This window comes from Pimephales promelas, chromosome 24 (assembly GCF_988280905.1).
Source record: "Pimephales promelas chromosome 24, fPimPro1.hap1.1, whole genome shotgun sequence".
Classification (NCBI taxonomy): Eukaryota; Metazoa; Chordata; class Actinopteri; order Cypriniformes; family Leuciscidae; genus Pimephales; species Pimephales promelas.
Genome location: NC_142792.1, coordinates 25,489,480 through 25,515,978, shown reverse-complemented (window position 1 = coordinate 25,515,978; position 26,499 = coordinate 25,489,480). Strand labels below are relative to the sequence as shown.

General features: G+C 37.4%; 1 protein-coding gene across 1 annotated transcript; it reads right to left on the bottom strand.

The window, feature by feature from the left end:
- Positions 1-22,352: 22,352 nt before the first annotated feature.
- Positions 22,353-26,004, bottom strand: LOC120489832 (chymotrypsinogen B). Its single transcript, XM_039686991.2, has 7 exons — positions 25,769-26,004; positions 25,233-25,392; positions 24,855-25,144; positions 24,565-24,749; positions 24,195-24,393; positions 24,052-24,096; positions 22,353-22,625 (listed from the first exon to the last, which is right to left on the bottom strand). Exons 1-7 carry the CDS (start codon positions 25,815-25,817, stop codon positions 22,609-22,611), a joined length of 945 nt encoding a protein of 314 aa, XP_039542925.2. The 5' UTR covers positions 25,818-26,004; the 3' UTR covers positions 22,353-22,608.
- Positions 26,005-26,499: the final 495 nt, after the last annotated feature.

Here is a 26,499-nt window from a genome sequence, read left to right as displayed (position 1 = left end):
CCAATAATGTTTATCAGTGGTTGAATTGATATAATGTTTATCAGTGGTTTTATATGTTTTGATGAGTGGGGAAAAATATACGAGAGGAATTAGAAACCATGAGAAAAAGGGACACGTTTGTGTGCATTTTGATTTGTGATTTCACCGGAAAGAATCTCCGCAACGGATTGAAGCGCGTTTCTGAGAGAAGCCAACACATTTCAGTGCTAGATCGCCTGTTATTTAACAAACAAATGAAACGAATGCTGTTAACTGGAGATGTTTTATTTGCATTGGTACATCTGTGCCGCGAGATGTTTCAAAAGTGGTGGGGACAAAATCCGTTTGTTCGCCGGCTTCTCTGAAAACAAATGCACATGGCCTGCCTGAACGAGATGGGAGGGGGAGTTGACAACGAGTTTACGACAGTTTTCTCATATGTATATACTCCGAAACTGTAGGGGGAGCTCGAGAGAGAAACCTGCGAGAAAACAGCAAAGAAGTTTCCAGTCTTACTGAGCGCTGCTTTAAATAAATAACGAACAGTCCCTAAAATGCTTAGAAACAAAAGGCACTATAAAACCAATAGGACAACACAACGCCAACACATTTTCCATCATATTACTTTACAGAACTGTTATAGTTGCATAACTTGATTAAACTGGATTGAACATGTCTGGCTTTGAAATGACATACTATTTTACTCGGCTTATTTTAGTTTTTTCTGGTGTAGGTCAGCAGTGACAGTCTCTATTTGACTGATGATACAAATGTTGCAATCTTTCCCAATGCTGAAGGGTCTTTCAGCACATTGGACTTGATACCCCATCAACTTCAGCATTTGCTTCAACAACAGTTCAGCGATATTTATCTTTCACAAGACCAGCATCATCTGGATCTGTTCTCACAACAATGCTCCGGGCAAGCCAAAGTTGAACAAAACCTTTTTATTTATTAGTTTATATTATTGCACTTAACTGTGAGGGTTTTTTTTAACGGGGTTTATTTGTAAACTAAATACTAGAGAGTGTTGTTAAATCTGTTTCCAAATTTCAGCGCAATAAATATTGCAGAAGTGCTAGATGGCAAACCAGTTCCCAAAAGTGTTGTGGTGGTAAGGTTTACTGAAGCTGAGGCCAGTGTTACTGGCATTGTTCAGAAACTTCAAGCTGACCTAAGGACTACACAATCTCCTGTGTTGCTGGATTCAAACCGGAACGAAATAATGGATTCAGAAAGAACATGAGATAACAACTCCAACGATTTGTATAATATTGTATTGTCATTTGTTTAGTAATTCTGTTACTGACGGAGTGTCCTTTGTGTGTACTGTTTGTGTTAAAGGGGTGGTTCGGAATTTTGGACATCGGGTCTCATTTCCAAGTGAGCCTTAGTGTTATTTATGAGGGAGAGGTTTTCTTTTTTTAAAAATCATCCAGTCGTCCCAGTTGCATAGTTTGCCGGTGCTAGGCTTGCGCGAGTCATCTTTACGATCCACTAAAGTTGTTATTTGTCTTTATGTTGTGTGTAAAAATACATTATATTTATATCTGGTATTTTTGTTATCTACAAATGAAATAAAGGAGATGTGCACTGTACCACAGTCCACCCCTAAAAAGGTCTCCCCTGAACCAGAATCACACTGATTGTTCAGGACCTCTGAAGTTGTTCATCACCACTCCAAAACAGGCAGCGCCACGGCCCCGGAAACAGCCGTGCTTTCAGACATTTGAGCCAAATTGAGGTACATTTAGATAGTACAAAAAGATAGTGCATTTTTGTTAGTATATTTGCAATGTACTATTGAAAAAGGATATATATTTTAAATACAATAAAGTATAATTTTTTCACTAGGGCAGAATTGAGAACCACTGCTTTAGATGGATCCTGTAAAAATTGTATTCTTCATGGAACATTTCCTCCTGGATGTTCCAAAGAAGAGAAGATCATTATTAAAAGAAGAGCTGAAAGCTATATAATGAAAGGTGAGCAATTATAGAGAAAAAAATCCCCATTTTAGTGGCACAAGCACAGGAAGTTACCTGAGCCTATGTGTGATCCACATTAGATGGCGTGCTTCTCATCTAAGCGAGGCAAACATGTCAAAGTATCAAAAGTGGTCACGTCACCAGAGGAGGCAAATTATGTTTTTGTTAGCCTTAATGCCAGTGATCAGGGGGTCATTGTGGCATGGAGAAAACTCTTGATGCTATCAGCACCAGATTCTACCGGCCTGGATTGGAAAAGGACATTCACAAATGGGTGAGTTTTATTCCAGCTTAATTATTTTGGTTCCACTTTATTTGAATTTGTCCCTGTTAAAGTGTAATTACAGATTTAAGTACCGAGTAATATTAATTAACCATGTAATTATGCCCGATTTATAGTTATTACTATATGTAACGTGTGTAACAAGGACACATTAAAATAAAGTGTTACCATTATTTTTGGCACATTATTTTAAACCCAAAATCACTACATCACTTAACACAATACATTAAACCTTGCAGATAGCGCAGTGCCCTGGATGCCAGGCCAGAAGGTCTACATTGAAGGAGAAAAAAGCCTACATGCCAATAGAGGTGAGTATACCAAATGACAGTGATGTTGCACAATTGTACAACATGCATATCCCCCCTAATGGATTTAGTTGGGAAATTGGGTACAACCAAGAGTGGGAATCAATACATTTGCGTAATGATTGATTACTTCACTAAGTGGACAGAGGCCTACCCACTTAAATCAAAGTGTGCAGCGGAAATGTGTGAGTACATTTTAGATTTTTTCTGCAGATTTGCAGCTCCACAGAGAATTTTAACAGACCAAGTCAAAGACATTGTCAATTAGGTAACAACTTTGTCACCTAAGTTCATTTTGTTGTTTTAACTAAATTTAATTCACATTTGTAATTATATGATACTGTTATTTTCTCAGATTAATTTTGACCTTTTTTTTCAGAGGCTGGGTATTAAAAAGAGCTGGTGCTCCCCATACCACCCACAAACTAATGGCTTTGTGGAGAAAATGAATGGAACCATTCAAAGGTGTGATGCTTACCTGGATTGTTAAGCTACATAATTTTTCACAGAGATAATAACAAGGATAACATTATTTACCTTTCAGAGTTCTAACAAAGCTGGTGGGTTCATATGCTGAGAGCTGGGACCAACACCCGAAGGCTACTTTATTTGCAGTGCGGACCAAAAAGCAGCTCACAACACAGTTCTCTCCATATTATCTGATGTTTGGTCTGGAGGCAAGATACCTGTCACAGTTTGACTCTTTGGTTCCCCCTTTTCCTCTGTGTTTTGGTTTAGTCCTATTCAGTTTTTCCGCTCCTCGTTTGTCCTGAGTTTCAATATCTGTGTTTAGTTAATTATCATCATCCTTGTCACCTGTCATCTATTCATTTATGGTTATCAGTATCTGTATTTAGGTTGCTCAGTTCATTCTGTCTTCGTCGGTTCTTGTAAAAGTTTGGAGTGTTTTGTGCATGTTCCTTTCGCCATTCTGCCTGTAGTTGTTTATTTGTTCTTTATGTTCTCTATTTGTTCTATATTGTTCAGTGTGGAAAGATGGCGCCAGTGTGGTCGGCAAGCCGTCGTCTGTTGTTTATGTCCTCTTTATTGAGCTTACTTGTCTTGTTTGTGTGTCTGTCCGCACAAAAAATCACTATAACGCTTGTCTATGATCGTCTATTTCTCCTCAATATTCAAAAGACTGTTGAAATTCTCTCAGACCCGAATTACGGTGGGTACAAGATTCCGGATCCACCTTTCTTGACCTCCCTGCCATCTGAAATATGTCGACTACCAGTCTGCGAACAACATCAGAGGAAGAAACGGTATAGGAGACGGGGTACACGCGGCGGTGTGCTGGTACGCGTGAGGAGGTACCTCCGTGCCTCGCCACGTGCAGGCCCGATTCACACGGATCATGTAGCTTCCAGTTGCGACTATGGCCGGATCCTGTATTCTTTTATGCACGGTCCTGATTCTGCCTACCTGGATCAACCACGATCAGTGTCATCGTCAAGGAGGCCGTCAAGACTACGCGTTTGCAGAAGAGGAGTCAATCTCTGCAATCTTCGCTCACTGGAATATTCATCGTTGCTGCAGCATCAACACGATTCTAATGCACGCTACCACCAAACTATACAACAGGAAACTGATTGCAATGAAGTGAAGATGGCGTTACTAAATGTAAGATCAATCTTAAACAAGACATTCACAATTAATGAACTTATTTTATCTCTTGGGCTTGACTTTTTATTTATAACTGAAACGTGGTTAAATGCAGTGGTGGTAAGTAACGAAGTAAAAATACTTCGTTACTCTACTTAAGTATTTTTTTCGGGGATCTGTACTTTACTTGAGTATGTTTTATTTGCATCTACTTTCACTTTTACTCCACTACAATATTAAAGGCAAAATTTACTTTTTACTCCGATACATTTCCCCGTGCCCGCTCTGAGTATTTATTACACTTGGCTTTCCAAACCAATGAAAAACATGGTTTTCTTTTTAAAAAAAAAAAAAACACAAAAAAAATAACGCACGCGCTCGCGCTCTTTGCCAGCACGCTCGCTCACATAGCAGTTCAGTTCGTCAGTTCAGAATGATGACCGCAGAAACAGTATAGCAGCTCTCGCTGTCAGCAGAAATGATCCCGAGATTCCCGACAGAGATCACCCATGGCCATATCTCAAGGGTTTGAATTCACGGAAGTTTGGAGATTCGTTTCGGCTGAAATGTCTTCTTTGCCTGTCACGGCCGTGTTACATTGCATTCTATCTGTACAACGCGACGTAGCCTACACATCACACGTGGATGAATAGGTATGGGACACTGCAATTCACCAAAGTTGATTATTTGCATAAGCCTTGCCGGTTAAACATTTAATTCACGTGATGATGCGTTGTTCTAACGTGCGCTTTCCTGAGCGCATACCCTCGACGCTCACAGGCACCAGAAGCCTGTCAAACAGCTGAATACTGGACTAAGTTATCTTTCGAGTCATGTTATGCTATACTGTTAAATACACACAATGTTTACTTAAACAGAATTGGCTATGTCGACAAACATTTGAGAGAAAATCTGGTGTAATATACGTTTCCGCGTCGCGTGCTGGTCTAAAAGCGACAGTGGTAAATAGTAGGCTACTGCAGCTCTTGTACTTAAAGGGATAGTTCACAAAAAAAAACAAAAAAAAAACATAAATTTGTCATTATTTACTCACTCTAATGTTGTTCCAAACCTGTATTAATTTCTTTCTTGTGCTAAACACAAAAGAAGATTTTTTTTTTTTTAATGTGGTTAACCAAACAGTTGCTGGTCCCCATTAACTTCCAGGAGAGAGAAAAAAACTAAACACACAACCGAACACCAGCAACTGTTCGGTGACCCACATTATTCAAAATAACTTTTATTTTCAACAGAAGAAAGAAACTTATTTGGGTTTAAAGCATCTTGAGAGAGTAAATTAAGACAATTTTAATTTTTGAGGGAACTATACCTTTAGTGTTAATAAAACAAAAACAAAACAAAAAACACAAGGAGAAAATCACTCACTGACTGAAAACTTTAATAGTAGCTTTAATAAAAATCAATAATTTTTACAGTGAAGTCTATGTAGTGTTTTAATTTCATATTTGTTAATTTAATAACTTCAATGCTACTGATAAATACACCTGTATCTGAAAAAATAAAGCACTGTTTATTTAATTTGAATATTAATTTGTTTAATGTTTATCTTGTCTTATTTTTTTAATAACAAAGAAAATAATGACAAAGATTTTTATCTTCGCCACTGGCCTAAATGTATGCATTTCTTTTTTTTCTTTTGTTACCTAAGTCTTTGTTTTTAACATAGGGACATTAGTTTGGCTGTAATGAACAGAAACTTGCAAAATAGTAAAACCAACTTGAAAAAGAATCGTGATAAAAAATCGTGATCGTGATTTTCCTAAAAAAAAAAAAAATCGTGATATATTTTTGCCATATCACCCACCCCTGAAATGTAGTAGGCCTATAGCATTATTTACAAACCAGTTATTTAAGAGTTGTCAGTCATTCATAAGATCACTTAGAAAGTGTAAGTAAATGTAGTAAATACAGGTAGTTATAAAGCATTTAGTAGTGGTCAGTTAACTATTTGTGTGAGCTCATCTAAAGTGAGTAGGCTATTCATGCCTTGTAAAGCATTTATTAAGGAGATTTAAAGGAGATCAATCTTCTAAACAGTAAAATGTAACAGTGATATAGAACATAGAAATATTTAACAGCCTTTAAATCTCCTGTTATTGTCTCTTATGATTGCAAATCTAACAAATTCTTAATTGCAGTATGTAATCTCATCATTTGTTCAATTAAATAATTGCATATCACCCCTAAAATAAATGATCTGCATAATTATTTATATTTACAGTTCACTGGAATATTTACTTTTACTTTCGGTACTTAAGTACTTTTTAAATCAGATACTTTTGTACTTTTACTCAAGTGATGTTTGAATGGAGGACTTTCTACTTTTACTGGAGTAATATTTTATTTAGGTATATATACTTTTACTCGAGTACAACTTTTGAGTACTTTTACCACCCCTGGTTAAATGCCGGTGAACTTGGTCCACTCACTGAAGCTTGTCCTAAAGACTATACATTTTTTAATACAATACGGTCATCTGGTCGCGGTGGGGGCTTAGCGACTATTTATAGAGATCGATTTAAATGCCGTCTAACTGCCACAGAACCGTTTTCCAGTTTTGAGGCACAGCTATTTAAGATTAATGGCTGTAATTCAATTTTATGTATACTAGTTTATAGACCTCCAAAGTATAACAAGGATTTTATAAGTGAATTCTCTGATTTTTTATCTTCTGTTGTGTCAAATGCAGATAGGATTTTGATATTGGGTGATTTTAATATACATGTTTGTTGTCCTTCCAAACCAATGGTTAAAGAATTCTTACAGGTTGCTGATAATTTTAATCTCACACAGTCTGTTCTTGGTGCTACTCATAAGCAAGGGCATACACTCGATTTGATTTTATCATATGGCTTTTCAGTAAGCAATATAGTTATCAAAGAATATTTGAAGAGTTCAGATGCAAAAGCCTCTAAGTGCCATTTGAAATTTTCTTCTAAAATGATCATTTTTATCAAGCTTGTATATTTAAGTTCAGTAATTTCACTTAAATGGCAATGAAGATTACCTATTAATTGTTATTTAAGTGAAATTACTGAACTTAAATATACAAGCTTGATAAAAATGGCAATTTTAGAAGAAAATTTCAAATGGCATTTAGAGGCTTTTGCATCTGAACTCTTCATTTTATGTCTGATCATCTGATTATTGCTTTTAATATAGATGTTCCAAGCTCTAAACCACTCCATTTGCCGACAGTTCGGCTTGCTCGCTCTTTTAACTCATCCACATCTGAAAAATTCCTAGATGCTTACATTAGCTCCCCCAAAACTCATGAAATTGAACTAAACTGTCTTGGACTAAAGCCAGATGAGTTAGTAAATATGTTTAATATGTTAACGTTGTCGCCCCATTTAAAACGAAGAGAATCAGAAGTTGTCCTTACCCTTGGCTTAATGATTATACTAGGGTTATTAGACAGAAATGGAGAAGAGCGGAAAGGAAGTGGAAGAGGGACAAATTACAAATATCCTATGAATGCGTCAGAGACTGTATGATCCAATATCAAGAAGCTGTTAAGCTTGCAAAAGCAAAATACTTTTCAGAGCTTATTGCTAAAAATGCACACAGTCCAAAAATACTATTTAATATTATAAATAATGTGCTGAATCCGACCTCTAATTTTTATCCTGATCCCTCTCCTACGGCCTGTGAAAACTTCCTTAAGTTCTTTTGTGAAAAAATTGATGTTATAAGATCATGCTTTCCCCATTCTCTTCTGGACCTACCGCAGTTTACATCACCACAGATTTTAACAAATATGGCAGAGTTTTCTCCATTGTCTCATAGTCATTTGCAACACATTTTTCGACAAATGAAGTTTACCTTTTGTTCACTTGATGTTGTCCATCCCCGCCTTATGTCGGATATATTTGATTTTATTAGTCCGAGCCTATTGTCAATAATCAATAGTAGTCTGGTTAGTGGGATAGTTCCATCTTATTTTAAACATGCCATCGTACAGCCGCTGCTCAAAAAGCCAAACTTAGATCCAAAATGTTTTAATAATTACCGTCCCATCTCTAAATTACCATTTATATCAAAGGTTTTGGAGAAGGCTGTGTTTAATCAGCTTTCTTCCTACCTTAAGGAAAATGGTGTTCTGGATAAATATCAGTCTGGGTTCAGATCACAACACAGTATAGAGTCCGCATTGCTTAAAGTTTTAAATGATTTATTTCTGATTGTTGATTCTGGTAAATGTGCTGTTTTAATTCTGCTGGATCTTAGCGCGGCATTTGATACTCTCGATCACGATATTCTTTTATATCGCTTACAGTGTATAGGGATCCGAGGGTGTGTTTTGAATTGGTTCACTTCATATTTAAAGGACCGAACCTTCTCAGTTGAGATAGGCAGTTTTTCCATCACCTCGTGAACCAGTTAAATATGGGGTTCCCCAGGGCTCGATCTTGGGTCCTGTTTTATTTTCTTTATACATGCTTCCATTGTATGCTATTTTTTCCAAGTATAATGTATTCTACCACTGTTATGCAGACGACACTCAGTGTTACGTTCCTTTACATCCAAATGATGATTCCAGCTTAAAGTGCTTATTGGACTGTTTGAGGGAGGTTAAACAGTGGATGTCTGCCAACTTCCTTCAGCTAAATGAATCTAAGACGGAAGTTATAATCTTTGGTTCATCTAAGCTTACAGAAGTGGTCGCCAGTAAGTTGTGAATGCTAACTGCAAGAATGCTAACTGGAACCAGGAAACGAGAGCATATCTCACCAGTATTGTCTTCTCTTCATTGGCTCCCAGTTAAACAGCGTATTGAGTTTAAGGTGCTGTTGTTTGCTTATAAGGGATTGCATGGACTTGGTCCTCCATATATCTCTGATCTCCTTTCAACTCACCATAATGCTGTTAGAAACCTTAGGTCATCCAGTAGTCTACAGTTGACTGTTTCGAGAACTCGTTTAAAATCAAAAGGAGACCGTGCCTTTTCAGTGGCCGCCCCACAGCTCTGGAACAATTTGCCATTATACATAAAGTCTGCACCTACTTGCACTGATTTTAAATCATTGCTTAAAACTCATTTATTTATTGCTGCTTACGGTCACAAGTGACTGTAGTGATACTGCATTGTGTTGTGTTTGTGTATTGTTTATTTGTTTTTATGTCTTTTTGATATTGTTTATACATTGTACAGCACTTTGGCCAACAGCTGTTGTTTTTAAATGTGCTTTATAAATAAACATGACTGACTGACTGACTGACTTTATTTTGAGTAAATATTGGAATTGGAGCTTTTGCCTCAGCCTGCCACCTTCTACCCACACCACACCTGTGACAATACCCTTCAGAGCTTTCTGAAAATCATGAGGTGGATTCGTAAATGTCAGATGCATATTCTGTATCCTAAACCTTGCATTGCTGATATCACTAATTTTAGGAGTGTTTGTGTTTTGTATATTTCAGGTAAATGATAAGTTGCAGAGAACAGTGGCATCACAATACTTGTCAACTGGCCTCCCAAGGCCTGCCGAAAGTGCACAATGTGGTCTTAGAGAATGTGGAAAAGGTCAGAGAAAAGGTGAGGAAGGTGAAGGCTCGGCAGGCAGGAGGAAAAATGGGTAGTGCCATGCTGGGTCCTTTTACCATTATTAACATTGAGGGTAAAGGTTATGGACCTAGTTTCAGATAAAGGAAAGGCGATACTGAAGGTAAATGTGGACCAACTTACCGGTTACATTGAGCCAGAGTCCAGGTTGCCACACAAATGGCCTAAAATGGCTACCATCGTAATTCCTGTCTGGTGCCCTGCTACATGCACAGTTCAGTGTCCCAAGTCCCAGTCCCCATCTGCAGAGTCACTCCAGTTGCCACCTGCATGCACTATACAGTGTAAACAAACAGCAGCAGGAACATCTCAGCAGCACTCTTATGCAAGTTGAATATATGCTATGTAAGATATGCATCACCCGTACAACCACTCTGTGAATTACTTAAAAATGGAGGGTGCTTGGGTTCGATGTAGTCAGGTGGATACCACGAAGGTGCACCTAATAAGTGTGTAAAGAGTTAATAATAAAATATTTTAAAAATAAGGAGACCCAGAGATGGTTTATATTTAAAAAAAAAAAAAAGAATAGGGTAAAACACCCCGGTTTAATTAGATCACAGAAATTAACAAAATAAATATAAAAGCTATTCCCTTATCTCAATATTGACCAATAAACAAAATAAATGATCAAAATATTCCCTGAACACTTAAATAATAACCCTTTTTTTAACTATTTAGCTAGCAACCTATTACCTATTAGCTAGCTATTACAAAAATAAATGGTCCAAAAGTCCCTCTTTATCTCTTTCCTTGTAAGAGAAAATACACAGAGAATTTTACAATAAACAAAATAACACAAACACACCATCAAGTGTCCTGAAATAGATAGCAAATGTAGTGGTGGGTCCACTCACACGCAAGTTTAAGTTTACTCACGGTCACGTTTTACTGAACAGAAAATAACATTGCAGGCCTGTTTTGGTCTTGCAAAACGTTTCAGTGCGGTGAACAAACACTTGTAAAACATTGAGAGCGTCGAAAACTTCGGTCCAGCTGATCATGTAGGGTGCGATTAACCGTCAGTTCCGCCCAGCAAAACACCACGGTGGCTAGCGATCTCGACTAAACAGTTACCTCAGATTACAGCTCGTGCTCTGTCTCTCGCGCTCCGTCTCTCACGGTCCGTAAAACGGGTCTTCAGCGTCGTTTCTCACTCTGTCTCTCGGTTCACAGACATCTTGAGTTCGCTCCGCGGTCCTCTTCTCTGATTCGCGGTCCTCCGATTCCCGATTCATGAGTCACCCGCACTTTTTAGCGTCTTATTTTTTCTTCTCCCGTGCCTGCGTCTCGTGCTCCACACGGGTACAGCGGGAAGCCGCGGAAAAAAACCGAAACTTCCAGCCCTTTCTCTCACCAGGTCACGTGCATCTCTTCCGCCAAACACTATTGGCTATACAGCGTGAATACTCAAATACACTCAAATTACCAATACAATTAGTAACATAAAAACAGTAACAATAACATAATGTTAAACGGCCTAAAACATCTGCCAAATATTATTTAACTAAATAATATAAACTTTTGTTTTAATTACTGTCACGAAATAAAATTACCAAATATCACTCTCCTTTTAATTACATAAAATTAACTGATATTTGCATATTTAGAAGTCAGGTGTCTCCTTATTATTTTCCAAGTAAATAATCGTTTACTTTTTTAACTCACTTTTGAGAGTAAGAGAGATTCATAATAACCCACCGACTCCCAGTGCACTATAATACCCAAGTTTACCACTGGGCTACAGATATTACCCTGAAATTGTCCACTTAATAACATTAACTGAACATTTCATTTTTGTTCCACACAGGCTCCAAGTGGTACACAACGTGATGCAATAGAAAGGCGTAAGTTTTGTTGGTAACCTTTTAACAATTGAATACAATGATTTCATTATTAATATATTATTTTATTTTAGTGATAGAGGCTATCTGGGCTGGTGGGAAAGGGTATTTTATGGAGCATGATGGGGCCCTACAAAATTTTCTCCAGAAATTTGAGGCTTATAATATACATAAAGATGACTAATAATATCCTACTGTTTTTAGATAGTAAACGCATACCTCACCAGCTTAGTAAAACAGTACACTACAAAGTCCAGAAGAGGCTTTGTAGTAGACTCCTACCAAATGAAAGCCATTTGGCTACAAACAAAAAAAGGACTGAGGAAGGTAATCACCTTATCATGCTTTTTTCACTATGTGGTAAGGTGTACCTTGACAGTCATCTGCATTGTTTTAGCTGGATCCATTGGATTATGATGTACTAGTTGGAGGCTTGTGTTTAAACAAGCACAGGACACTAATAGTGAGTGCCTCACAACATCAAAGCATCAACTATTCCTTATTAAGATGAACACATTTTTTACACGTGTGCTATTGCATTATCAAGGTTATTTATCCAAAGGAAAAGCGATCCCTGTACATAGACCCATTTGGGGCCAAGTCAGTGGACATCGACAAATAATGTGATGCAACTAGGAAAGTGTTTTCTTTTCCTTTTTTGACATTATTTGCTTCTATTAGTGATTTCAATTCATGACTTACATGTGCAATTTATATAGCCTTCATGACACAGAAGGGTGTCAATGCATAAGGCGGGCATGCACTGTGCGATTTTCATCCGATTTTGAGCCGAATTCTGACTCGTGCGACTCATTTTCGTGTTGGACCGATTTTCAGCTTTGTCGTGCGTCGTTTGTCGTGCAGTGTTCGTGCAGTGTACAGGGAGAAACGAGAGGCGATTAACCTCTCACGATCGACCATTTTTAATGAGGAGTAAGATTATGTAATATTTTATTATCATCACAGCACGTTGGTTATGTGCTGTGAAAATATTGCGTGGCAAATTAATTATAATAGCGGATCAATTTAATAATAAAATTAGCCTATAGGACTCTCCTAATAATGATAATACAATAATACTAATAATAATTAAATGCATAAATTGAAAATGCTAAATCATCTTGATACTGATAGCAGATGCTTGTTTTGACAATATCTCTGGATACATACACGTAAATAGGCGCAATCCAGGGGGTTATCGCAGGTATTACACGTATAGTGTGAGCAGTGAAGTCGCAGCTCGACGATCGGACCGTACAGTGTGAGCACATAAATCCTGAACTTTGGCTTTGCATCGCATGCGATTTACTCGTTCAGTGTGAGTAGGTACCTTGCTGAAATCGCACAGACATCGCACAGTGTATGCCCGCCTTTAGAGTGGGTATGTGCCACAATAGAGCATCCACTTAAGATGGATGGCACATCTTGTGGGGCTTTGGTGTGCAAAGTAAGTTTAACTGCATGTTTTCTGTTTGTTGTCAGCTATATCACTTTTATATCATAAAGATCATTCTGTGTAACACGGCCCTAAATTTTCAAGTATTCAATATTCAAATATTCAATAACACGCCCCTAAATATTCAAGTCTCCACTTCCCCTACGCCATGGACACACGGAAGACAGAAAAGAAGAGAAACTTCTCTGACGTGGAGCCGAAATGACCCATCACTAGGGATGAGCGAGTACAGCATTATCTGTATCTGTATCTGTTAACCATATGAATTATCTGTATCTGTATCTGTACTCGGACTGGGCGGGGCCTAAACCCGGAAGTGGGTCGGGTAGTCTTGAAATGGGCGGGGCTTTAACCGGTATGTTATTTTAAGCATGCAATTGATATGGGTTGATCTGAAATTGCTATATTTTTTGCTGATAAGAAATAAAACTATTTACATGACAGCATCAGCATTGAGCTTCAGATCAATGGTTTTGATCACGATGACAAACGACAAGTTTTGCAACAATGAATACAACACAAGTGGCTGCAATTATAAAGTAAAATGTAATGAACAAGAGTTTTCATCTCAACTACGGCTGATATGGACCAAAAGTCATATCCCGATATATTTAGGCTGAATTTCGATATACAAAATAATATATCCCGATATTTTTTCTGCAAAGTGAGAGCAAATGTTCAGTCAAAGCCAAATATGACATGTCACAAGTAGTTTTATTGAAACTTGAACATTTGCTAAACCAAATGAATAAATAATAATCAGGTTTCTTCACCTTAGGGCTGCATGATTATGACAAAAATCTTCATTGCAGATTATTCCCTTGGAATTGTAATTGTGATTTATTAATTGGTTTATTTATTTTGTTAATACAACGTTGGTATGAGCCATTACAGTCATTTAAAAAAATATAAAAAATAAAACAAAGAAAAATAGGGGCATTAAGGGGTTAATATAGAAACGACAGTTACTATGGTGAATAATAGTGAATACACAATACTAACAAGAACTGTTTATGAAACATGGAAACTGCTCTGGTGAATAGAATGAAAATCATAACTGCATTGCTTTTATTTCGTGTAATTTACAACGTAACGGTGTTGCATGCTCGTATAGTTTCTTTTGCACTTTACTGTATACAGAGGCGATCCAGCGCGCGCCACCGCATTTGCGCGTGCAATTGAGTGTGCGTTAAGACTAACGGGTGACAGGACAGAAAGTCCGTTTTGCTGAGGTGAAAGACTTTATTTCATAACATAACATGCTTTAATCAAGCACGCAAAGTGGAAAAGGAGTGTCTGGGGCGCGGGGAGCAGTGCAGAGAGCTCTGGGTCAGCACTCAGCAGCTTGCTTGGAAGGATCACAGCGCAAACCTGAATAGCCTATATCGATATGCAATATGGTTTAATTACATATCACATTTAAAAATATATATATTCTTTATATTGATATATCGCTCAGCCTTAATCTCAACATAACTTTTTTTAGTAACATTTTTTTTTTTTTTTTTATCCGAGCACAGATATTGACTCGTATTACTCGTATAATATTCGTACTCGACAAAAGTGCTTTATCCGTACCGGATACTCGTTTCAGCCGAGTATCCGGCTCAACTCTACCCATCACAATGCATTATTTTACAGCACATCTTTTGAATTAGCATTCAATTTCAAATCACGTCACATGTATAATAGTGATGATGTGATGTGAAGTACCATTCATTCACATTAATTGTTATATTCTTCTTCTTATTATGATGTCTGAGCTTGCAGACATTGCCACACAGCCCATACCAGCTCCATCAGAGCCATTTGCAGTTGGTAAAGCTTGTTCATCCACCACCAGCTGAACAACCAGCCACTGTATTCCACAGTACTTTAGCACAGATGCTACAAAAAAAGGAGGCAATGTGTTGTTTGCAAAAGACAAGGAACAATATCAAAGACTCCTGTGTTTTGCTCTGGATGTGGTGTGGCTTTGTGTCCTCACGCAACTGTTATAAAGAATGACACCAGGAAGGGGACGGACACACCTGTGTGTGTGTGTGTGTGTGTGTGTGTGTGTGTGTGTGTGTGTGTGTGAGAGAGAGAGAGTGAGTCAGTGAGTGAGTGTGTGTGTGTGTGATCTAAAATATTGTATAGGAGTTATGAATAAATATCAAAAAGTTCAATTTTCATGTTGCAGATCTCATTTTTTTCTACCCCATTACTTATTTTTTGAGAAGAACATGAAACATACAGTGTATATGGGAATATTTGTGTTTTTATGGGAAAAGTACTTTTAGAAAATAGTAAAACTGAGGTTTTTGGTGTAATTTTCTTATTATCTTATTTTTTCTTTTTTTCTTTTTCTTTTTTTTTTTTTGCAGTCAGGACCTTGAAGACTCCAAAAACACACTAAAAGCCACTTTGCCTCCCTTTGGTTTCATAGCAATAACTTTTGAAAGCAAAATGTTAGATACATAATATTTTTTTCAGTGTTTGGTGACTTCTAGTGGAATCAAATGGAACTTGAAAACTTTTAATGAAATATTCAAAGAAACAAAAAACACAAAATCGCCTACTTTTTTGTGTGTTTCTTTTGACATTTTAAATCATACAATATTTAAATTGCATACAATAATTTTTATTACATTTGACACTTGATTTTGTTTGTTTAAAGGGTTTCCTATAAAATGACACCAATTATTTGCATATACTTCACTGTATGTGGGTATGGGGAGCCATCAGGTTTGGGTATGTCCAATTTCATGCGGAATTCCAAAATAAACCTAAGAGGTTAAACGTTTCTCTTTACATGCCCTGCACTTCTGTTAGATAGTTTTTTTCCTGTTCTTTTATTTATTTATCTATTTTTACAGTTGGTAAAATCTATGAAGGAAGCCTGCCAATGTTTGCCAGTAAACCACTCCATCACAACATATGGTGTTGTATGGGGCGTCGCTATATGCAATAGTGTTTAGCTATGTGAATGGGATTCATGTGAATAGATTTTTCAAATCATAATCAAACCATCTTCATACGGTTGGGACTGGAGTGACTAATATCTTCATGGATATTTTCTGTTTGGAGTTTTACAGTTGGTAAAACAAATATGTGTTTATAGAAATATATATAGATTTATATTTATTATTTTTATTTATTTATATCTTTTCCAAATAATTGTTATCGTCTACTGAACTTAAGTCGCAAGGTAAAACGTATGTAGGCTATGTGAAAAGAGACTACAGGACAAAGTCTATATTTTTCTTATATAGACCTATTGAACACAAAAGTTTTAAAAGCATGTAAAAGAAATGCAAGCATTATGTGGACAACAATGTGACATTTACATTTCATCCAGGATTACAAAGACAAAGTTTAAATGTTTATTAGATATTCAGAGATTTGTTTAAATGATGTAGATGCGCATTTGTGAATGTTGACGGTGAATGAGAAAGTATTTTAGGCTGATTGTTTGCCTTTTCTGTTACAAATAATATAAAAGCAAACGCATTACTTTTTCACAAACAATGTACTTTATTTTATTACCACTTCCGTAGCCTCCAGTTCTGTCAAACTATTAGATATGATGACTGACAGAGATGAGAGATCGTAAACTAATGAAGACTGAGAATGTGAGAGAGCTCTGTGCGATCACTGATTAGGCGCTGGTGTTCTTACTGCCGCCCGTCAAAATAAAAGTCTGCAGCGCCGTCAAAATTAAAGTCCTGCTTCCAACACATCGGTCGTTCAGAAAAATTTGCGAAAATGCGTTTAAAAAGAACAATTTAATCAATTTAAACTAAATGTTGGTCTCAATATAGTGTTCCTTACAACTTACTTAAGATCCAGTGATCCATGGATATTGACATGCAGCCAGGAATGGTGTTGCCTGACATTTACGTTTGCCTGATTTTGACACCGGAGAAATAAAAGCAATATAATATTTTTTGGTCAGTGTTTTTTAAAAAACATCCAATAATGCAGAATATGCAATGATAAATATTTAATTGATGATTTGTTAATATATCTAACAATACAAAATATATGGGTATGGTTATACACCTAAATTCAGCATATTGACACAACTGCAAATCCACCTTTCGCTGATTGGAGTCTAGTTATTTCTGTGAATTGCAGCGATCCATTTGCTCTTCTTTCTATAGCAGTCTGTAAAAATATACCTCTGATTTTTTTTTTGTCAAATCTAGTTGTCCAGTCAATCTCAAAGCTCTTTCCCACTTTATATGTGTGTTGTGTTTGTTTTTCGCGGCATTCATGCTGAAAACATGTATAGCCGCTCAGTCTTTTTGCCACTCACTGTGAGTAACTGCAGGCACTAAGGCCGACGGTGACGTCACGCGCATACCCTTTTATTTCTAACTCCAAACAATTAGCCACTGAACCAGCTGATAAAATCTTCTTCAAGGCTGTGCTGGTTGCATTTGAGGTACAGGTCATGGAGTTGACCTGATTTCGTTTGAAAAGGGTAAGCATTCACCTCGATAGTAGTCGTGTCTCCTTCATTGTGTATTTTTATATTTTGAATACATCCCTCCACTGCATAGTATAACCCCTTGTGCCTCAATCTGGAGGATATCGCGGAGGTATTGCTCCAAAAAAGGTCACTGACACGCACGGTCATCCCTCTTCCCGTCATGGCGATCTGTCGCGCTGGTCGTGTTTAAACCATTTGTTTGACCAAACCGTATTCTTTCAATCAGCTGTCAATTCAGCGTGAGGGCAGTAGCATAGCATTAGTACATCAGCTCCACCCGCGTCCCGCCTCTTTGCCCATTTTAATTTATCCAGGAATGACGAGAGGTGACGCACTGCCAAGATGGCGATGGCCGGCCCCGCCCACTTTAGGCTTCAAAAACGCTCTTCAGAAACCTATGGGTGACGTCACGGACACTACGTCCATATTTTTTTACAGGCTTTGGAGAAAATGTGCTCGTTTAAGAGGTTAAATATGGAGGTAAAGTGGAGTAAATGGTCATATTTTCTTCTATTGCACATTTAAGACTGAAAAATATGCCTATTTTCTTATTACAAATTATGCAAAGTCCCCCTGATTTTTGTTTTTTCAAAACACTCTATTTTCTGTTGAAGACTCATATAGGGAATGAATTTCATCCTGTGTTGTTTGTGTCACACATGCCTCATGCAACAAATAAAAAGGAAAAGTTGTCTCTACACTGCCCACCCCTGTATCACTGCTGTGTGCAGACTCTTCTGTACATGTGGACTCCTGAAATAATAGGCATAGGCACAAGTAGAAATCAATTAAAGCCATCAATTAAATTAAAGTACTTCCACAGTCATCTGTGAAGGTTTCTTCACTCTCCAGTGCAATGTGATTAATAACTCAAAATATTTTTACATTAACATTAGTTTATCAGTTTTTACTTTCACAAGACAAAGCAATTTATCATTACTCAAGATTTAACAGTTGAAATGACTAAACCAACCAATTCGGATTATAGGTCTATTTCATTTAATGCAGCAACAAATTATTTCACACTATACAGAGATAAATTAAATCTCATTTCCCAGTAATGAAGGTGTTGCTGCTACTGGTCCATGATGTGGGTCTGGAAGAGCTGAACCCAGGGATGCCCTTCACAACAGGGCAATTCACATTCAACCCAAGGGTCAGCTGTTCTGCCAGGGACAGGAGCATCATTATTATTTTTTTCTCAGCCTTTTCCCTGGTTGCTTTTATAAACAGACAATCATTTATTTAACAGTGCCTTTTTAGAACTAGCAGGCCTATAAGGCCTAGTAAAATTACCATTAAGTAGAATATTTTTTGTACTTCACTTTCACCATGTCCATTATTATAGTGTGGTGACTCGACATTACAATGAACAAAGTAATAATGAAATTATGAAAATAAAAATATAATAATAATAATAACAAGTTATTAAAACATCTAACATGGCCACCACAAACGCATTTAATTTGTCTTCTACTTTTGCCAGCACTCTCTCCTGGCTTTTGCACACTTTGAGGTGTTCCCTGGCATTTTAATTAAAGACTGAAATTCGGCACAACCTTCCATTAAAAGCGCTTGCTCTGTTTAGGGAAAAACTGAGCGTGTTCTTTGGCCATGCTGAACAGCCAATAGCAGCGTTGCTGATCACTATTTATGCTATCGATACATGTCCCCTTTTAAACCCTAAAATTAAAGTCACCACCGTCAGAGGGAGTTTTATTTGTTTTAAAGGACTATGCTTAGAATATATTTCTTCAGTGCTGTTGAGTTATTAAAGTAAAGTCTCTTTTAAAGGGTACATATCATGCTTTTAAATCATTCATTTTTACATATAAATCATACCGTTGTGGTCTATATAAAACATAACTGCAATGCTTGGGTCTGAATTCCTCATTATTATAGCTCCACAAGCCCCTTTTCTACCCCTTTTCTGATGTGCGTCTTTGAGCGACCCGTTTCAAAGCGTCCCCTTTAAATAACAAGGAGATGCGTCATACCCCACCCGCTCTCCAGGTCGATGAGTTCACGGTCGGTTCAACTCCCCACGTTCGGCCATTATTGTAGTTTGATTATATACAATACCTTCAAAGAACATTTTTATTCACACGTTAATAAAATGTCAACAACAGAAGACTTGTCCATCAAGCCTTACATATTCGAGCCAGAGCGAGCGAGTTGATAAAGACGACGACGAACCTGCAGATCTTCTTCATATAAATGTATTGGTATGTAAGTTAACTGTTTTGTGTTATTAGTGAAAGTCGACTATTTCTCTTGTTAAAACAAGCACACTGACAAGATAAATGACTACGGTCTAATCTTACCACAAACAATCTGTATTGATAATATGATACGTTTAGAAAAGCAGCTAAATGACCATTGATGAAACTCAAGAACAATAATACTGCAACTGCAGACGTGTAACGTTACTTCAAAACAAAAACAAAGAAAGACAAAGGTACTGCTAAACCATGACCACCATGTGTTTTAAGAAAGTAAAGTACTTTATTTTTATTAACGATATTTACAGCTTATCGAAATGCTCTGTTCGTCATCTCCAAATAGATGGAATTAACCTCTCATTCAGACGTAGTCAATCGGCAAACCCTTCTGTATAACGTTACTGGCGGAGGTTGTTGAAGTGGAAATCCTTGAAGTGCTTCAGGTCACATCCAACAACCGAACATTTTGACTTGCCCTCTCGTAACTTCTGCATCATTGAGCTCGGACTACAAAATCGGAGCGAGAAATAATAATGGCGGATTGCTCGAAGTGTTGGGCCGGTAGTCAATGTCCGTATTTGGCAGTTCCGCTGCAAATACGGTAACGTGATAGAAGCACCTGAAGAGAATAATTTCATATTTTCTGTACTTATAAACACTCCAAATATACAACAAAATGCATTTGAGGGCTAAAAAAGTGGATTTTGCATGATATGTCCCCTTTAATACAAAAATATGTTTGTTAAAGGGGGGATTGATTTCGATTTCACTTTTTTCATTTTAAATAGTGTCAGGAAGTATATTGCCTAAAAAACGACTCGATTGGGAATACAGCTGGGTTATGGTACGTCACTAACGTCAGGTCTTCTGTGTTTGAGCTTCCCAAATGCTATTGTGTAAAACAAATGTGTATAAAGAAAAAAAAATGTAGCAAATTATCATTCAGAAACAGATTTAGTAAGAGCCGTGTGTGGTGAGGTTCTGCTTGACTCTCTTCATCGCCGCTTTCTCGGTCTGATTCTGCCTCAAACTTAGGCTACGTTCACACTGCAGGGCTTAATGCTCAATTCCGATTTTTTGAAAAAATTCGATTTTTTTGCAAGGCCGTTCACATTTCCAATTAAATGCGACCTTTTGTGATCTCCTGTGTGAACGTGAAATGACCCAGAAGTGACCCGCATGCGCAGAAGAGTAATCAACAGTCAACGACGTCACTTGTTGTTTGGGGAATAGTTTTTTTTCTCCATATTATTTCGAGCTTTTGTTTCATTATTATTATTATTATTGCCACAGCCCATAACACAGACAACAATTATTTTATTGACGGGAAAAGTTTGCACATAAATGTAAGATTTTTCTGATCCTCACCGACCTCGTCATAAAACCCGTTTAATTGATAGTGTGCGTCCTCGGCGCTCCTTGCTTTGTCACCGGCGGCCGCGGTGCGACACTGGTGGCTGGTGTTGCCAGATTGGGTGTTTTTTCGCTACATTTTAAGGCATGTATACATGTGTTTTAGCCAGGTTTTCGCCTGGAAGGCTCTATAGAAATCAATCTGGCACCCTACTGTACAAAGTTAAACTGACAGAGAGCGCACGTTCACAGACACCAGAATGAACGTGTTCACAGTAATGTTCATCAGACAGTAATACAGTATATGAACGCGTTCATGCACTATCGTTCATTGAACGCGTTCAGGCACAACACTGGGGAAGAGACACGTCTGCAGCGGCCCATAACAGTGCAGAAACGTTGGCGTTAGCGTGTATTGGCTAGCTACAGGTACGTGCAATGACGTGCGGGTCGGATATATATGACCTGGCCGTTCAGATTGAAGTCGCATTTCAAAAGATCGGATTCATATCGGATTTAGAACCACATACCCAAGTGGCCTGGGTCTCATTTGAAAAGATCGGATCTGTGTCGTTCAGACTGTCATGAAAAAATCAGATACAGGTCGCATAGGGGCAAAAAAATCGGAATTAGGTCGTTTCAGCCTGCAGTGTGAACGTAGCCTAATACTGCAGTTTGACACCATTATTTACCTTATCTATATCTGGACCGGAGCTCACGACATGCACGTTTCACCTGTAAAGGTAATGGGCGTTAACCTTCCGGACAACGTGAACGACAGTTTAGCCAATCACAACAGCCCAAACTAACCAATCTGAGCCCACTGCCTGTTTCTGAGGGAGTGGTTTCATAGACTCAGGAAGTGAAGTTTACTCAAATAAAAGTGAAGTTTATGAAAAGAAAAACTACAAATACATGTTATATTGCACCCCATAAACACAATCATGCAAAGAAAAAAAAAGCAGTCAACCCCCCCTTTAATAAAATAAGTTTTAAGGGATTAAACCTTGATGACACATTTAGATATTGAGTCACACATTATTATTATCTGTGCATCAATTATTATTATTATCTATTATCTAACTCAATATTATCTGTGCATTAATGCATATAAGGGCACCTGTATTGTAAAGTGTTAACATTTATTTATTTTGTGCAAAATAAAAAGAAGATAATCATACATTTATAATTGTCTCATTTGTCTGAGAAAAAAAAAATGATTGCGAACTAAATTTAAAATTAAGCCATTTTGACTTTGAATAAATACACAAGATCTATGCTTGATATTTATTGGCAAACATTATGCAAAATTAAGATGATGAACAGATGACAGTAAACAACAGAGAGAAAAGTGTTCATTAAACATTGCAGTTCTGTGAAACAGTTTTCAGTGGAACTGGTTAAAGATATAGCAGAGCTTTAAAAGCTATCTTAAATCCTGGGACTTGAAGAGACGTAGTCATGTGACAGGCATGTGTCCGGGTCATTGTAGAAGAGTCTTCAGAACTACTCCTCACCTCGCACTGCAGAGACACACAATCAACAACAGGGGATGAGGGAATATACCGTTGAGTCTATAGAATATGAAATATACAATCTAGAATAAAATACTGCATTCTTCGTCAGATAGAAATGCACTTTTGACTTTTTGTGAAAGGACACACTAGAGTGAATTTCCCTGGAATAAACGACAATAACGTTTGCAAGTTAACTTCTAATTTATGTAAGACACTGTTTAGATTCAAGATGAATGGGTTGCTCAATTCCTTTTTGAGTTTGATTTGGGTGCTCTTCGGTCCAAGGCAGAACATCTAAAAGACAGTATCCACCTCCCATGATTCATAGCGGGTTCAACTGAATAAATGGTTTTCTACTTCCTGTTGAAGTATTTGTTTACATAGAATGCTAGCACTCTAGTCCAGGCCACTCATCTATAAAATGATATATTATATAAATCAGCGGTCCAGACATTAGAAAAATATCAGTCTACACATGCGTTTTATATTCACGGACATGACCGTTATGAACGCGACTTTAAAACTTTTACAGAGATCTTAAAGAGAAACCACAAAAAACCTTTCTTTAAAGTGAATTATTAGTTTTTATTAACAGTATCTTAATTTCAATCAATGTTTCATCAACCAATTGCCTGGTTTTAATAAATAAGAAGTATATAGGGAGCGCCGAGCGCGGGCGGTAATGCACTCTGTGTGTGGTGCGGGTTGAGGGAGAATAAAGCGTTGAGTGATGTAGCCAATCACAGAAACATGTGTTGTTTTCTTGAACGCAATGGCCAATCACAAGCATTTACGATAGACTTCCCTCACCGCTCAAAACGGACGTTTTGTTCAGTGCTGAATTCTGTATGCTGGCAAATCCTTTAATTAAAACAAAGTATATAAATTATGAAAGCTTCATTGATAACAGATGTGTGAGATCGCGATGAACTATCAGCTTTTTAAGCCAAGTTCACACTACAGGATTTTAAGCCCGATTTGCAAATCTGAAGAAGGCCAATAATTGTTATGTAAGAAACTGATATTGATTTTTCAACAGGTTCTTATTGAACTAAACTAAAATGTAACTAAAGTTAAAATTCATTAGGACTAAACATTTAATTAATAATTCATGGGATTTAAATCTTTTATAATTTTAAATCATTATCATTTGTTATACCCCTAATAAAATGCTACCATACAGTAGTTCTTGCATAACATCCTAAAGATCCTGAATACGTAGCGCAAGAAAGTTGCACACATAAGAGACAAAACAAGGAGTGTCCCCCCCCAAAAAATTGTTCTGTTGTATTAAAGGAGTTTTTACTTTTAGTTATAATTGTATATGAACACACACTAATGTACAGCCACAACACGCTCTTGTTGGTGTGAACTAACTAATGTACAGTATGTGTTGTGTGTGTGTGTGTGTGTGTGTGTGTGTTTGACTCACAACAGCAGCACCATTTATTTGTCCCGCTCTTTTTTCCTGAGTCTGCTGTATAAATACACATAAACAATCATCATTCAATTAAGCGTGTTATTAATGATGCATAAATGTGTGTAACTGTATAAATGTGTGTGAGAAAATCTTACGTGGGCACTGGTCGTTTAGGTTAACAAATCGTGGGAAGTCTTGATTGTTCTGGATAGTGTCTTTAATCCATTGCTCATAATGTGAGACACGGGTGTAAACACCAGGAGTGATTGGACTACACTTAAAACTGTAGCTGCTGATGCCAAACTGAACCCACTTTGAACAGTGTTCACTCATGATTGGACTTCCAGAATCCCCCTGCAGACGGGAAGAGGTTGTGTTTTCAGTCACCTGTTTTACTTTTCATGATAACAAACCTCAAACAGAAGTACAAACTGAAAAAAAAAATCAAGTAATTGATGTGTAAAGATACAATAAATTTTGACAGACATGGTCTGTATATACAGTAATGAGTGATAATCATCATACACAGTATTTGGCTGTAACACCAGCAGAATTCCTAGCACAAATCATATTCGTGGTGTATTTTATATATGTTGTTTTTTTCAGGCTGTTCAGTTGATTAATGTATGTATTCAGCTGGGTCTGGCAATCAATATCATCCTCTAGAAAAACTTCAGCCTCCTGCAGAGTCCCAGGAAAAGCTAGATCCACTGGACACAGACAAACACACACACACACACACACACATCATCATCATTGTGATGTCTTTATATGAATAAATTAGTCAGATCTAGTTGTTGACAGGACCCATGTACCTTTATGAGCAATTTGTCCCCAGCCTATGATCCGACTACTGGTGCCAGCAGGGAAATCACTGCCACTCTGCACCAGACACACTGGACTGATATAGTCATTAAAGGTGACTGGATCAGCCAAGCGCAGCAGAGCGATGTCATTGTCTCCATCATAAGTTAAACGATTGTACAAGTGGTGAATGTAGATGTTGTCTACATCTCTCGTTTTTTCCTTCCTTTTTGTTATATGCTGCTTCAATTTTCCCAAGTACACAAGTATGCTGGTCACATCCATATCTGTGCCATCCTCCCTAAAAAAACAAAAATAGTGCAAGAGAAATCACAAAAGATAGTTTTTGTAACATCTGTATATACTGAATGTGTTGATATGGGTCTGACCAAAAGAAACAGTGAGCGGCCGACAGCACCCATTGACTGCTGATGAGGGAACCTCCACAAAAATGGCCATTGCTGGTGTGCAAACTAACCATCCACGGCCATGCCTTCTTCTGGGCATCAACACCCTTAATACGAGGGTACAAAGGGCCATGGGCACACACTGTGAGAAAGAGAGACCCTGCTGCTCAGAGACACAAATATTGCATAGGCTCCTGATCGGGGTGTCTGTAAGATGTTAGAGGTTTAGATAACTTCTGCCAGATTGAACCTCTCAATTGGACCTCACCTAAAATACACCCTCCAAAGACTTGCCATTATAACAATTATTCATACACGTGTGATATTTCAGGACATCTTTTCAGTAATTTTTTGTGTTGTAAGGAAATTTTTGCATGTTATTCCATAGAAAAATGCATTAAATCTCTATACAACTTAAAAACAGAATATTTATCCAACTTTAAAAGAGAACCTGCCATTAAAGTGACGGAGCGGTAGAGAAATAATATTTGCCTGTGTCTACGAGATTAAGGTCTTACCCTGGACACATATGAGCAGTGTCAACAAAGTCACACACGTCTTCCTCATCTTCACGCAGACTCTCTTTACTGGTAGGATGATGTCGAGGGCAGTTTGCTCTTCAGTGCCTCTCACAATGCCTTTAATACTGTCTCATATCTCTAGTGTCTCTTATCACTCTTCTGCCCAGTCGTTCGTCACGCCCCATTTACATTTTCAACAATCTTCTTTTATTTCTTGTATTCTTTCTAGTGTTCAGTAAAAAGCGTACTAAAAAAAAGGTTATTTTCTGTTCTGTTTTCTACACAGTAAATTCCCTGGTGTTAAATTAACACCGCTCGGTGTTTATATGGGAACCACCAGCAGGGTGTTAAAAGTAACACTGAGGCAGTGTTAGAGTTAATGAGATAATTAAGTGATTAATTGAGTGATGATTGAGCATTATTGAAGACACCTAAAGCAGAATTACAAGGAGAAAACCTAACTTTCAGGTCACCGTTATGGAGGTGAGTGTTTGTTTTAGTTGGGCTCTTGACCCTTTTATTATTAACTTTACATTTTAATTGGCTGTTGCATCTGAGTTATACCTGCCAGATGAACAAAGAGACAATTTATATGATGGTGTTGGTCATATTATGACATTCATTTGAAATATATGTTCGTGGTTAATTTTGTAGGTCACAACATAACTGAGATTCTACATAAATATCCAGAATGTCAGATATAATATAAAGGATTTCTACAAGTTGTT

Coding starts and splice junctions, on each gene's coding strand:
- LOC120489832 (XM_039686991.2), bottom strand. CDS start 25,817: ATGAGGAAGACGTGTGTGACTTTGTTGACACTGCTCATATGTGTCCAG. Junction 24,750..24,854: donor GGGACAAATTGCTCATAAAG/GTACATGGGTCC, acceptor GTCTGTGTCCAG/TGGATCTAGCTTTTCCTGGG. Junction 24,394..24,564: donor GTGTTACAGCCAAATACTGT/GTATGATGATTA, acceptor TCCCGTCTGCAG/GGGGATTCTGGAAGTCCAAT.